This window comes from Falco cherrug, chromosome 7 (genome assembly GCF_023634085.1).
Source record: "Falco cherrug isolate bFalChe1 chromosome 7, bFalChe1.pri, whole genome shotgun sequence".
Classification (NCBI taxonomy): domain Eukaryota; kingdom Metazoa; phylum Chordata; class Aves; order Falconiformes; family Falconidae; genus Falco; species Falco cherrug.
The window spans coordinates 62,006,695-62,021,069 of NC_073703.1; the positions used below are offsets into that span (position 1 = coordinate 62,006,695).

At 40.2% G+C, this 14,375-nt stretch overlaps 1 protein-coding gene across 12 annotated transcripts in view; it reads right to left on the reverse strand.

The window, feature by feature from the left end:
* RALGAPA1 (Ral GTPase activating protein catalytic subunit alpha 1) overlaps positions 1 to 14,170 on the reverse strand; it is a 132,876-nt gene extending 118,706 nt beyond the window's left edge. For 5 of the 12 annotated variants that reach the window (XM_055715074.1, XM_055715072.1, XM_055715073.1 and 2 more), the window contains exons 1-3: positions 13,806 to 14,169; positions 1,193 to 1,303; positions 624 to 673 (exon numbers count right to left, since the gene is read on the reverse strand). In XM_055715074.1, the coding sequence (XP_055571049.1) occupies positions 624 to 673; positions 1,193 to 1,303; positions 13,806 to 13,911 (267 nt within the window). In that variant the 5' untranslated portion in view covers positions 13,912 to 14,169. Of the gene's footprint in view, positions 1 to 623; positions 674 to 1,192; positions 1,304 to 13,805 lie in introns of all 12 variants that reach the window. The other 7 variants (XM_055715082.1, XM_055715080.1, XM_055715079.1 and 4 more) reach the window with 4 other exon arrangements.
* Positions 14,171 to 14,375: the final 205 nt, after the last annotated feature.

A 14,375-nucleotide genomic window follows, 5' to 3' on the forward strand; every position in this document is an offset into this window, starting at 1 on the left:
AAAAACACAATCCTTGTTATAATTAGAAGCCTCCATGAAAAAGGAAAGAAAAAACCTTGACATTCTAAGCTATTTCTGTACTACAGTCTCTGCTCAGAAATGTTCCAATTTCATTACATTAGCTTCTAATTCATCCTAACTCAAAATATGCTTTTGGTGAGGATATTGTGAAATGCTATTTTCAAATAATAGATCTTTTAGAAAATAAAAGGGATCTGTAGAAACTAATTCTGCAGTAGTAATCTATTGTGAGAAAAATCAGAGATAGCATGCAATCAGAAGGTCAAAAAAATCATGACTAATCAGAGATCTCCCTTCTAAGAATTTTGAAGTGTGTACCACATTGGAATGGGGGTGGGGGAGGGAAACACCACCACCACAAAGTAATGAACTATCTGCAGACAGAGAAAACATTTTTTTTATATCTTCCTGCAAAACTACAAGTCAAATTCTTTGTCTTCTCACACAAAGCACATACATTCAACTCTAAGCAAAGAGAAGAAGGAATGCAGTTAGATGTAAAGCATATTTCCAGGCAACTGTAGAATAGCTGTACTGTTACTATTTAACATGACTTAATTCAAAGCAAAAAAACTCATACGGGAATATACAAATGATCTTACCTCAAAAATAAAAAGAATAGAATCTAATTCTTCTCTTTGAGACTTGTGACCTAGATGCAATTAAAAATAAACAGAAGATATGTTTTCATTATCAAAACAAAATGTAAAGAGCACTGACAAAGACCCTTAGATGTGTAAAACAAAAACATGCATTTCTACAACTATAATTTTGCATGCCTTCTGCAATAAAGTGTATTTCATAGGTATGGTTTGTAACAGTTAAGAGTTTGTGTAACTTTCTATTACGGCATCAACAGCTGGTAGAGATTATGTTAAACAAAACTCAGAATAATTCTGCAGAACACAAAAGGTATTATAACACCTTAAGAATCCTCACATTGCAAAAAGGCAAAACCAGTCATCAGAGAACAAATGCTCCTTGCTCACCTCAACTGCACGTACCTCTAATTGCTCTGCCTTTTTTAGCAAAGTCAGTGCTTACACGTATTTCTGCACAACTAATGTTGCCATTTGTGACCACAGATACAGCTTCATTTATAACAACCTGCTTTATTTTATAACAAGAACACAAGGACCGAACCAAAAAGTGTTCTATTTTAAATACTTACCTTTTTGTTTAAGACCTACTTCAATAGTCACGAAGTTTTCAAAGAACACATAATATATATGTGAGAAATGTAGGTCGAAAAACTGTTTGAGATCAATTGATTCTGCATTCTCTGAAAAACAGAACAGAACATTGGGTTTACTTCTTTCAAATATTCAGTCAACCACTGCATACCATTATCCAGAAGTAGGAACTGAAGATACTTAAAATTATTATTGGTAAAGTTCTTGAAGTTTTCATTCTTTTCAATTGAAGCTACTGGAATTCAGTATGGCATGCCCTAAGTGCCCAGTCAATTTTATATAAGGAAGCAGTGTCTTGCACAGTCATTGTTTGCATGACAGTAATGCCTGCAAACTCCATTCATGAACCAGAATTCCATCAGGACTAGCACTGTACAGATGAATGTTGTTTTAATTGTTAATTTAATAGAAATAATGCTAACTATGCTGCCCAAACTCTGTATCAGGAAGGCCATCGCTGTCCCTAACTGTAATTTCTAGACACAGTTAAGCTTACTTAAGAAATGGGAGAAGGATGGTAAGGACGGACCTCGTCTGCTCTTTAGAGAAACAGGTTGGGAGGAAGCAAACAGCAGCGCTAAATTCCCACTGCTGCTTCCTAACTCCCTCCAAGCGCCAACATGCACTTTCCTTTCCAGTCTGGCCCAGTCCCCCATACTCCTTTGATTGTCTGGTCTCAGGAGACCAGAGGCTGGTGAGACATTCAGGGATATCCTGAGGTGGAGACACCACTGTGAGCGTAGAGGGGTACGCTTTCTTTTGTAGCCCAGGAAGGTTTCCAGCCTCTCTTCCCACAACCCCCTAGATGGTTTTGTGCAAATCCCCAGCTAAAGAAATACATGATGATTTATCTAGATTAATTTTAAATTGATCATTTTAAACGATCAATTCTTTCAAGCCTCAGTACACACCAAACCAAAAGACACTCCCTGTCCTGTTATTTGGCTACAAAGGAGTAGAGAAACTAGGTGGACAGAACAATTGTACGGAAGCACAGAAGAACAGGGAGACAGTATTTTAAAAGGTAAAACTCCCCCCTTTCAGAATATTGATGTGAAACAAAACTAAAAAAAAAAACCCCAAAAAAGCAACAAAACAAAAAAAAACACACCAAAAAAACCCATGAAGAAAGGTGAGGCAAATGAAACCTTTATACCCTTCACCAGCTCTATACCTTGAGGCATCTTCTTTCACTGTAGACCTATCTTTTATAAGTCTTCTTCTAATTCTCTACTGGATCATAGGTTTTTAACCCTTTTTAGAATTACATCAATCTTTATCATCTCGCATGACTGGATATACAGCTGATACAGTATAAAGCACAGAAACAATTGATTGAAAGCATGGCCAAAAGCACGGCATATTTTCAATCCTATTTTATTATGTAGCTCTAGAGGATTGTCAATCCAATTTTATCACAGATCTTGCTATAAGAGTTTCCAACACATGTTCAATTTTGACAGAATGCTTTGATACTGCAAATGTCTTGCATAATCAGTGTTGTGGAGCCAGAGTGTTTTCAAAGAAGACAAAAGCTAAGATCAACTCTTAAAGCAAAGCAGCTTGGATAGCAATAAACTTAGTGGTCCGGAGCGGCAAGCATGTGCCTGACAGTCTACAACTACCAAACCTCCAGTTGTGTAGAAACTGCTACACCACTTACAGATCAGCAGTTGAACTGCTAGAGGTTACAGTCTGAAATACTACAGTAAGGACAACAAAAAACAATTCCACTTCAAACAAACTAGGCCATGATTTTCAGGTGGTCAGGACAAGTGCACAAGAAATGGGGCTATAACTAGAACATGGGCACAACCATTATAACCATGTCACTCACGGGGCAGAACCTTAAGTGAGTTCTAGATAATGGGCAATAAAATAGAGCAGGAAGCAAATCAAAAGGGTTTGAGATACGAGGATTAAAGGCGGAAAAAAGCAATGACTGAGACTTTCAGGAGAAAGGAGGGTGGCAGAAAAATACGTGGACTAAAAGATTACCAACTGTGTATGGGAACTGCTCATAGAAAGCAGTGCAACATAGATGCAGAGGAGCAGAAAACACTAGTTCCAAACACTAAACGGATCAGAAGCAGTTAAACAGGGTCTCTGCCAGTCAACACACAGGAATGCTGCATTTTTGCAGGCACATTAAAAGTTTCGTTTCCTGAAATAGGCCCTCATTCTTTCCCCAGACATGGGTCAACTCTGAAGCAGAAAAATACAGCAACCTAACCAAATGTATTCTTTAAAGACTCAATCTTAACACAACAGTTCATAATTCTCGGAGACACTATTTCCACATACTTCAGGCAACAGACTTAAGGCTTGCCTACATAACCAGCTGAATAGTGATTCTCGTTTTACCACATAATTACTGTGTGACACGTGCACACACACCACTGGCACTGTGGTAAGGCATTCTGCCTTTCCAGAGTTCTGTTTGGGGTGGGGGGAATTTCAAAGGATGATCCTTTTTTATTATTATTTTTATTTATTTCTTACTTATTTCTTTAAGAACAATGTGGTGTCAACCACCTCAGAAAAGACTCAGAGGTGCACTGGTAGACCTCCACTCCTACAATTAACACCCAATTAACACTAAAGGCATACCTTCAAAATACAGCTATAGTCTGGAAGAGTAGGATGAAAGTAAAAAATTATTTGACTTGGCATTCTAACAAACGCATTTCACCATAATTTCTTCCCAGGGTCACATCTGATAGCATAATCAAAAGCAAGTTTTTGGAATTCAAACCAAACAGTTAACAACTGAATTCTTGCAATAAATTCCACCACTTCCGATGGAAGAGAATAAAAGCATAACATATTATTTAATGCAATTTTGTCCTGGAATTATCTGAAAATAATACTTTTTTAAAAACCCAAAATTTCTGTTACTGCTGAAAACCAGCTTTCCTTCTAAGGGGGGGGGGGAGGGGGGGGGGGGAGGGCAGAATACACTTGTGCATCTGACAGGTTTGCCACTTACAGCAAAAGAGAGCTTCTGCTCATCACTGAAGGACACCTATAGCGATTCGGTAAGCTGCTAGTCCCAAAATTTGGAACCTTGTATCAGTCAAGAAGTTTGGAACTCATTATGCATACCCTGACCAAGAACTATGGTAAAGAAGAAGAGTGAAAAAAAAATATTAGATACAGCACGGAGGTAACAATGTAGACCTTCAAAGAGTCTGACCTGGAAATCAGCTAGTCTGGCCACCTGCACAGCTCATTCCATTTCATAGATGCCTCCACACTGAACACAATCCACATGACCAACACATAGAGAGACTACTGCTCTCCCTGATTACTTTAACGTTAAAACTTTCAGCTATACGCTGCTGTTACAGCTTTCTTAATTAAGGATCTGATTCTGTCCCCCCAAATAAATATCTGGAAAACATTCAGTTCACCTTTATCCTTGTGATCGGCTAAAGATACAGCTCTTCAATTCTCTCACATTAAGCCATTTTCTCCAACACTAGGTCACTGTCTCTTCCCTATGCTCTCCCAAAGGATCACAAATGCTGCATAGAGAGGTAAAAATCATCACCTCCACAAGGAGCACATGTGTGTCCTTTTCACATAGCCTCGAACCGGGAATTTGCAGGAAGTTGCTTGCCTTTTTTGGCTACTTAATCTTTTCTGCCTTTTTAAGAAGAGAGACATAACCTCATTTCTACATGAAGTGGGGTTACACAGAAACAAGCTTTCATCCCTAACTTACCTTGCATATATTTATTTATTTATAAACAAAAGAACTTTGTATTCTCCTACCACAGATTCATGTAGCTAACACAAACTAATGCATCACTTGTGTTCTCGGTACTTGTGCCCAGACTGGGAGGAGAGAAGAACTCAGAAATAGATCTGGCACCATACAAAATAGTTCAAAAAGTTTCTCAGAATGGGAGAGGGGAAAATGGGACATGTATTCCAAAAATGTAGCAACCACAGCTTCTACTCTACAAAGCATAATTCCACTACACTAAATTCAGGTTTCCAGCATCATTTATGGAAGCTGTTTGTCAAGAAGACGCAGTTCTCTTCATGCCTCACAAGAGCAAGAAACTTAGATCTTTGCTGACTTTTCCTTAATAGTTTTCTGTAACTTAAAAATTGGTACGGATCTGATCTCTGCATTAACTCTGTGTGTTCAGTGGTGGTTTTGGGCATCTTAAGGGGTTTTTTTTGTTTGTTTTGTTTGGTTTTGTTCTGGTTTGTTTGTTTGTTTTTTTTAAGGAGAAAGTTACATTTAAGAACAAAAAGACACTGTACAGCTTCTCTGTCCTTTTCTTCCTCCCATAAAACTTTTCTAGAAGTAGCTTTAGTTTTTTCTGTGTTCAGCATTAAGAAGCTAAGTTACCTTTTTGGTTTATGTTTTAGAAGTTGTATTCAATTTACAGATTTATATTCTATTTTGATGCATGAAACAGAGAACCCAACTAGAAATGGAAAACTAGTTATCTAAGCTATTCATATGACCCTCGTTACAAGAGCATTCAAGTATCAGATCAACTGGAACGCATATTTCCATTAAATCCACTGAAATTTGGAAGTTCTACTATTCCCCGCCTTATGAGAGCTGTAACAATGAACTAAAGAAAAAAACACCCCAACACAACAATCAAAACAAAAAGCTCTCCACCTCTCCTACCAACTACTGTGCTTACAGGTAACTGTGCTTTTAGAAACTTTCTTACATTTTCAAGTGGCCAACTCTTTTCTTAAGAACTCATTTTCATGTATTTTGAAATGGCCAACTCTTTTGAAGGTTAATTGTTCAGAACTTTCTGAAATGTTACATTCTTCTCCAGTATCTCAGTAAGATACTCAAAGCTTAAGAGCCCACAGTGATCATTCTAGTAAGGATAGATTCTAGGCCAAATTTTCTTGCAGAAAATTTGTTCTGACACAGAACTCTGCCTGACAGTAAACCCGTTTGTTCCAATGCTTTTATTATAGTTCAGTTATCAGCATATCCCTTTATAACCAGGAATAATTTGCATCCACAAAAGTATTTCAATAAAGATGTAATCCTTTAATATTACTCATTAGAGGGAGGATACTATTTCACCAGCATATCATAGTTAGAATTACAACACAAGACTACCACCTCAAAGAGCTTAAAAATTACTTTGTCAGACGTAACACATGACCCAGAAAAAGCAACACAGATTTTTACTGTGTATTTAAATTTATAAGGAATCACCTGAGCCAGATTCTGCAAAGCTTACAAGTTTACATGTACAACACCCCAATCCTCTGTAGAAAGAGGATCTCAGTGGGCTTTAACTTACACAATTCACCTTCTCTGTTTATTTTGTTTTCTACATACTACCCTAAAAATTACTATAAACTAATCCACAGCATCTGTTACATATTTATAAACAAGTTGTGCTAGCAAGGGAAATGTATCTATACTATTTAGATGACCACCTGCTGTATGGAATTAAAATACTATAAAGGAGGTAAACTTGTACTTTCTGCACAGATCAGAATTTAAAAGGTAAACAATCAAAATACTGAACTTAAAAACTATAACAAAACTCCACACAGATCTTAGATATATATTAACTTTCCTAAAGAGAACATTAACATTCACCAGTTCACACAAAGCATTGCAGAAATTTACCATGCCATTTAACAGAATAGTCTACATCATTACAGATCAAGTTGTGGTTAATTTTACATTTGATTTTAAGCATTTCAGAATTTAATTGTATGTTTATATCTTAAATTGATACAACAGTTGCATAACAAAAACATTATCCTGCTTTTAAGTCACTTTCCCTCATCCTTACCCAAAAATAAAACACCAGTGACAACTGCAGCAAACAATGACCTGGAAGACAGCCAAACTTGGTCTATTCCTGTGAAGTGGAGGCCCATTATAGACTGAAGAGTTCAGTAACAATCTTCAGAACAAATTGGTGCCATTAGAAAGCAAGAGGTTTCTAAGCATCCTCAGTTTCAGTTAACATACAATCAAAATGGCAATAGAAATTGCTCATTCTTAATTCTGCAAACTGAAAAATTTAACTGCTGCTTTACAGCAAAACAGTATAGAGGTTCAGTCACAGACAGTCTCTCAAACAGAAAAGCATGTCATTTAGAAAGGTTAAGTGGAAAACCTCCACCTCCGCTGGAACTAACTGGTGGCTCTGGCACAGTTAACAGACTGTCAAAAGTGAAAGACCTGATAAACCAGAGCATTTCAAACAGGGAGCTACAACTGCAAAAGTGTTAAGCATGGGCTTCACATTAGCCCTTACCGTTTCAGACCACGAACAGCTATTCTAAAAAAACCAAGTATTTTTTAGAAGATTTTTTTTTCAAAGAAAATATTCTTGAGGTTTCTGGTACTGAAAAAGAAACACAGGAACTTTAGGAAATCTTTGCAAGTCCAAACTCCTGATCACCACCATCTTCTAGATTACAAATATACAGGGGGGAAAAAAAACCATGAATGAACAAGCAGGCTAACAGCATCAACGAACATCACACACATACAAACTGCTACACATTTCACCAGCAGTGCTCTATATGAATGAGCAGAAGCAGCTGACAGCTCTCCAAGCTAATTCTTTCAGGTTGCTTGCAGACCTTAGAATACTTACACTAGTAAACTTTTAAGATATGCTTCCCTAACAACTCACGCATGTTCCAGAACTTAAGCTTTTATTTAAGCAATTTCAAACACTTCCATACTAATGTACTTATTTTCATCCCAAACTGTCACAAGGCTAAACCCACACAGACCTTTCCTTTGCCTGACCCTGGCAAGCGAGCCACACTGGCTGCTGCTGCTCTCTGCAAGTCGAGTGTAACATTAGCCAAAATCCTAAAGCAAAGCAGTTCTTCCCCCTTTGCTCCTGGCCAAAACAGAACAGAATGGGTTCAGGGTTAAGTCAAAACTGATAGAACATCAAGTCTCATTTCTTAAACTGCACGCAACCCACAGCCAAATCCGTGAATTACAGTGGTGAAATGTCCTCTGCAGTTAGAATTACCAGGAAAAAAATAAAATCTACAACTCTTGCCAAAAATAATAGCTTTGCACATCCACAGAAACTTCTGGAACAGCTTTCTCCAAAGAAAATTCCAAGCAGCTAGTTTTGCTGTAGCTTCTCACTTGCCTCTCACTTTAACAACCATAAAACATTTTTCATTTATTAGAGTATATAAGTGATATTGTAACGAGTGATGTAGATGATGTGCAACACCAATGAATGCCATCTAGCTGAAGCATTAGGGCTGAATGCCAGTGGAATAGATTATTTAAATTAAAATTCCTTTAGACAAATGCAATCTCTATTTAAATATATTGTTTAATATTAAACAACGTATCAGAATGGATGTCCAACGCAGTGTTTCATTCTGTCCAGTATAGCCTGACTGCTCCCTTTCAGAGATTGCCTACATGAGACGTTGAACACTAACCAACCACCAAGAATAACAAAACAAAATAATAAAAAACTACCCCATACTTCAAATACTCTGTTCTCTTAGCATATGTTTTACAGGCATTCTCTCCATGGTTCCCAGAGACGAAATCAGTGTATTTTTAAGGTATCAGATGCAAATAAAATGATTTATGAGAAACAATATATTCCTAATATATTCCTTTTTCCTTTACTCTGGATTAACAGATGACAGGCCTGTAAATCCTACTCTAAAAAAAAAAAAAAAAAAAAAAAAAAAAAAAAAAAAAAAAAAGGGTGTGGGGGAATTTCTCTGACCGATTCAGCCCTAAAAGTAAATGTTAAACAAAGTATATTCATTTGACTCGCACATAATAAGATTAAACAGAAATCATTAAATATTTAGGGGGGTTAGCTTTTTCTTTTTTAAATACATATATTTACAAATTCTGACAAACTACAAATTCAACAGGTAGCAGCAACATATTTGATATCAAACTAGAATAAAACAAGAAGCTAATATTGTTAAGGTATGATGTTATGAAACGGTCCCATATCTAGCTGCCTTAATTATTTACAGAGTTCTCAAAGCACTGTTTTAACAAAAGGACAAACGAAGCATGACTTGATGCTTGAAGGATTACTAGAACAAACTTTCATGAACTATCATTTGAAACTCACAGAATTTTAGTTTGATACTGAAGTCTGATTAATCAGCGCAAAACTGGTAAGAACAGCGCAATGCTGTTTCCACGTTATTTCCTCTTAACAATCCTAAAAATTGCAATTAGTTGCTAATCCACTGGGGACCGCTAAAAAATTTTTCTGGAAGATCATAGGCTTCATTCTGCAGTCAATACCTAATTCCATAAAGTACACTGTGTGCCCCCGATCTGCTAGAAAAGTCTCAGTGATTATACCTGCACTAATTGAAGCTGGCAGCTTTCCTTATAGCAGGGCCTCATTTCTGACAAGGCTGAGCCACTGTCATACAAGGGAATTCCATTCGACGTTCCCACTCAAGGTTGATACGCTCTTAACCACCACGGTAGCGGACACTGAACAAAACTGTTACAGCCTTTCCAGCATACAGAAACAAGACAGAAGAATACTTTGACAAAAAGTCACATATTGAACAAGATTGCATTAGGGAACTGGATGAGACTGAAAGTCCTAGAACAAAGAAGTAGAGGGGGGGGGGGGGGAAAAAAAGAAAAAAAAAAAAAAAAAGAGGGGGATGAATACTTCCCTACTAGAAGAACCTAATACGACTCAAGACAATCAAATCTCTTAAAGCAGATAGCTCCAGCTGTGTCAAGAAAAATACAGCAGCAGGAAAACAATGAAAAGCTGATTACCTTCGCTCACAGACTGCTATGTCCCAGGATATGAGATGTCCGTATCTGTCCAATTTTTCTTAGTGATAATAATATTTATTACTACTTGGAGGTCTCCTAAAAGGCTTTAAGCTCTATTGAAAAAAACCTCATGCCTGTGACATGCATTAATTGGTCACATGTTATATTTACTTTAGCGAATAACAATATCAATTCTGAACTGGTCACCTGAATTTCACCATTTTCCTTGGTTCCTGAATTATGAAAAAGGCTGAATAGAGACATGCTGAAGCAGAACAGAGAACCAGCCAGAGACAGGACATTGGAGTGAAGTGGCAAAGAGCAGTTATCTACCAGGGTTTCAGGAAAAAAAAAAAAAAAAAAGACACCTACACACACACCTTCCAACAAAAAAACCCAAGCAAATGCACCTCCTTGTATGCCTATAACTGATAGTTAGTCTAGCACTCAGTAGCTTCTCAAAGCAAAAATCTTTTACTGTAACTTCAAATTTGGTAGGCCTTAACAGACTTTTATTTCCTAGTCTTTTTCATAGATGTTTGGTTTCTCCATTATCTGCCCCTACAGAAAGAGATTCCAAAGCTTTCAATGTCTTTTCACTTTGAAGTTTTACACTTATCTGAGTCATTCCCATATCTAAATCCTCCATATACTGACAACAGCAGTAAGACTACTAAAGCTGCAATGACATTTGGTGTCATGGTACACCACCGTTCCACAAAGACACAAAATTTTCTATATTCTTTAGGCAGACTGTTTTTACTAAATTTAAACCGAGTTGTCACCAATGACAAGATACTTTTCCTGAAACAATACAACACACTGCACTCCAAGTTATCTTGTAAAAGGCATTTAAATAAGTCCATCTAATGTACGCTACTTCTTTATTTGTTAAAAATAAATGTCACTTGCCTTTGTGCCATCCATTCACTTAGCTTCGTGTAAGGTTCTCAGAAACTGTTCTGTCTCTTCTGTCCTTTACTAACATACTGTATTATCTTCAATACTTTTAGATGATGCCTGACTTGCACCATTGCCTTGCAGGATCCAACTGTCAATCTTTTAGCATAATGACATTTTTAGATTTCTCCTCTTTGGCTAATAGACAACCAGCAGTCTATAATTCACAAGCACTCACCTCTTTTCATTGCTATTCCATTATTTTAGCTTATTGGAGTACTGCTTTGGATGCCCCAATAAAATAGAGGGCAAGCAAATGTACTCCCTTTCCTCCCCTCAAGTCTTAACCAAGAATCCAAGGCCACACTTCAGTTTATCATTGCTGAACCAAAGACTAAAAAGTACAACAACAAAAATTAACTCTGGTCCCATACACCTTGCAGGCCTACTGAAAGGATTTTAAGCTTAAGAACAAGAGAAAATTCTCTCCTCCTGGATACGAAACAGCAGTCTCCAGTATGCAGGGGCTAAGAGCAATGAACAAGACAAATCATTTTTCATTCATAAAGACGCTGAACAGTGCTGAACTGAGATTTCCTCCCTTCTCCCCTCAGATAGTCTGTTGGCAATAGCTAGCTTGGCTCCCCTGAGCACATGGAAACATGCCAATTATTATGCTGAGGGAGTTGTCACTGAAGAAAAAAGATAAACAGGAAAATGCAGCAATACACTGCTCAAGCTGCAGGATGATGTCTGCATGCGAAGCCACCTCAGGCAGCAGTCTGTCTTAGGTTGGCACATTATTTCTGTCATCTGGTCCTGCAGACTAGCCAAAGAAACAACTGGAGAAGAAAGTGCATAGAGCTTATGCTTTGAAAACCAGTTTTTAGGAAGCAGGGAAATTTAATAAGGCAAGGAAGTGATCACAGCAGAAGATGGGCTTCAAATAATCTGCTACATACTCCTTTTGCACTACAATAGGAATACATAAACATCCTAGTCCCCTTGTCCCCCAAAAAAAGACCTTGCGTTTGTACCTTGCGCATCTAAGAATACCTGCACAATGATAAATCTTGTAGATCCACCCGAGACAGGCAATCTGAAGAGTACAGTTACAACCTTTCCTACTCACACAGTCATACACTGTATTCTGCCAAACTTGGAGAAAGGATATCTGGAGCTGTGCTTCAAAGGTTGAGACATACACGTGTGCAGGTGGGGAAAGGGGAATGGCCATCACATGAAAACATGCCCCAGCAGATTTAGTCTGTCCTACAGCCAGTAAGCAGAAACCTTAGACTAGACAGGAAGGAACATCTGCTTGACAGAAAGCTCACGGCTTGCACCTTAACAGAATGCATTCAAGTATCAACAAAGCTAAAGGAAAATCTTGTAAATAAAAGACGAGCAACTGAAGCATCAAATCTAGAATAGATTTGATCAAGATCACACAGACTGTTTTGCAGACTAAAGCAAAACTAGATATATTCAACATATTTTAGCATTAGGAAACCTAAATTCAGAGAGGCAGTTTCTTTATAATGCTCTTCCCTCTTAAGTTTCAACTGCTGATGTAGCTAAAAACAAATATACACCAACATAAAGCAAGCCACAACTGGCTCCATACAGCTAGTTAAGAAGAGTGTTAATATTCTGAGTGAGACAAGAGGGTACCTCTGGCTACTGAAGTGTCCTGGACAGCTAGCTACACAACTATTCCCCATTTCAAGTCTAAATAATTATTATGCTACAGAAAATAAGTTATGCAGCAGCAGATGCTGCCATACAGGAACACCTGTTCCTTCAAACACCAATACAGAAGGAAAAAAAGGAGTAATAACCATTTTCCTTTGAAAGGAAAGAATCCAGCTTTTGAGGCTAAGGTATTTAAATAACCCCAGACTATGGGCAGAACTCAAAATAATCTGTTCAGTACTCTGTGCTAAATACAGAACACAGTTGCTCTTGACCCAGCTCTGCTCACACGTTAATAAACTGCCAGAAGCAACACAGGCATTTACAGAACTGAAGGGCCCAAAAGGCGCTCTGGAGCAAACTTCTTTTTTCAAGGGCAGCTTGATGACAACGACTTACATTTTTATAAACACAGGCAACTAACAGATATTTTGGAATATTTTACTCTGTTTTTTCTCTACTTTTTTTTCCATTATGATATATATATATATTCTATATGATTACCATTTCTAATTCAGTGATTAGGTTAAACAGCAGCTCACATGGAACCGCGGCAGCACGTAAAGTGCTTATGTTCCCCCCTTGACCAACCTCCTTGACCAACTGCAAACCAGAAGTGTTTTAGGACTAGCTGTATGAATGCTGACCTACATCTACTCTAGCGAGCACTTACTATTGTAGCTCTTACCTCGAAAACACACACAAACACAAGTCGTTACTGTAAGCATTTAGGGGAGATGGATTAATAGGAGGGAGTCACAGGCACCATTAGTGCTCCCAGCCACTTCTACCGAGGCGCACCGACTTAGCAGCATTTATGTAGCTCTAGAGAATAACTGACGGGGGAAGCACACAGGCTTTTCGCCTCCCATCTACAGCTGCCAAATGAATTGCACCCTCAAAGGCGGTAGGAATCTGCCTGGCTCGGTACGACGGCGAGGAGCGGCGCATCCCCCGCCGCGGCCCCGGCACACCGCTGACGCCCCGCCGCCGCCGGCCCCGCGATACCGGGCACGGAGCCCCCGCCGTGCCGAGGCGGGGCGAGGCTGGGTCCGGGCCGGGGGTCCCTCTCCGGAGCAGAGCCCCGAGTCCGCCTCCCGCTCCGCCGCCCAGCCGGCCCCTCTACGTTCCCGGTCCTTCCCACGGCAGGACTGGGGGCCGGCGGCCCGCGGGCCGTGCCCCGGCGCTGCCCCCCTCCCTCCCGGCCGCCTCACCGATGAGGACGCGCAGGTGCTTGAGGCGGGTGAGCGGGTCCTTGCGGGTGTCCAGCACCTTCTGCGTGGATTTCCGCACGTCCCCGTGCGGCTTCTTGGAGAACATCCCGCCGGGCCCGGCCCCGGCGCCGCGCTCCAGAGGCGGACAGCGGCCTCCGGATCCGCCCGCTCCGGGGCCCCTACATAGCCAGCGGCGGCGGCAGCGCCGCCTCCTCCTGCCTCCGACTCCGATGCGGCGGGGGTGGAGGAGCGCGGCGCAGGTCCAGCTCCCGCGGGCCCGGGGGGGGCCGGGCCGGGCCTAGACTCCCCCTTCCTCCTTCCCTCGTTCTCCTCCCGCTGCTTCACGACAGCCGTCAGGTACGACCCCAGGCGTCCCTATGGCAACCGCGCCGTGACGTCACGGGCGGCGCTCCCCCGCGCACCTCCGAGGCGCGGCGGGCGGGGAGCAGGCGGCGGGGCGGGGGCGCTGCGCCCGCCCGGGGATGGAGCGCGACCGCCGGGGGCTCGCTGCGGGATCCTCCGCGCAACGCGGCAACAGCGACTGGTGCAGGAAACTCTTATTCCAGCTGT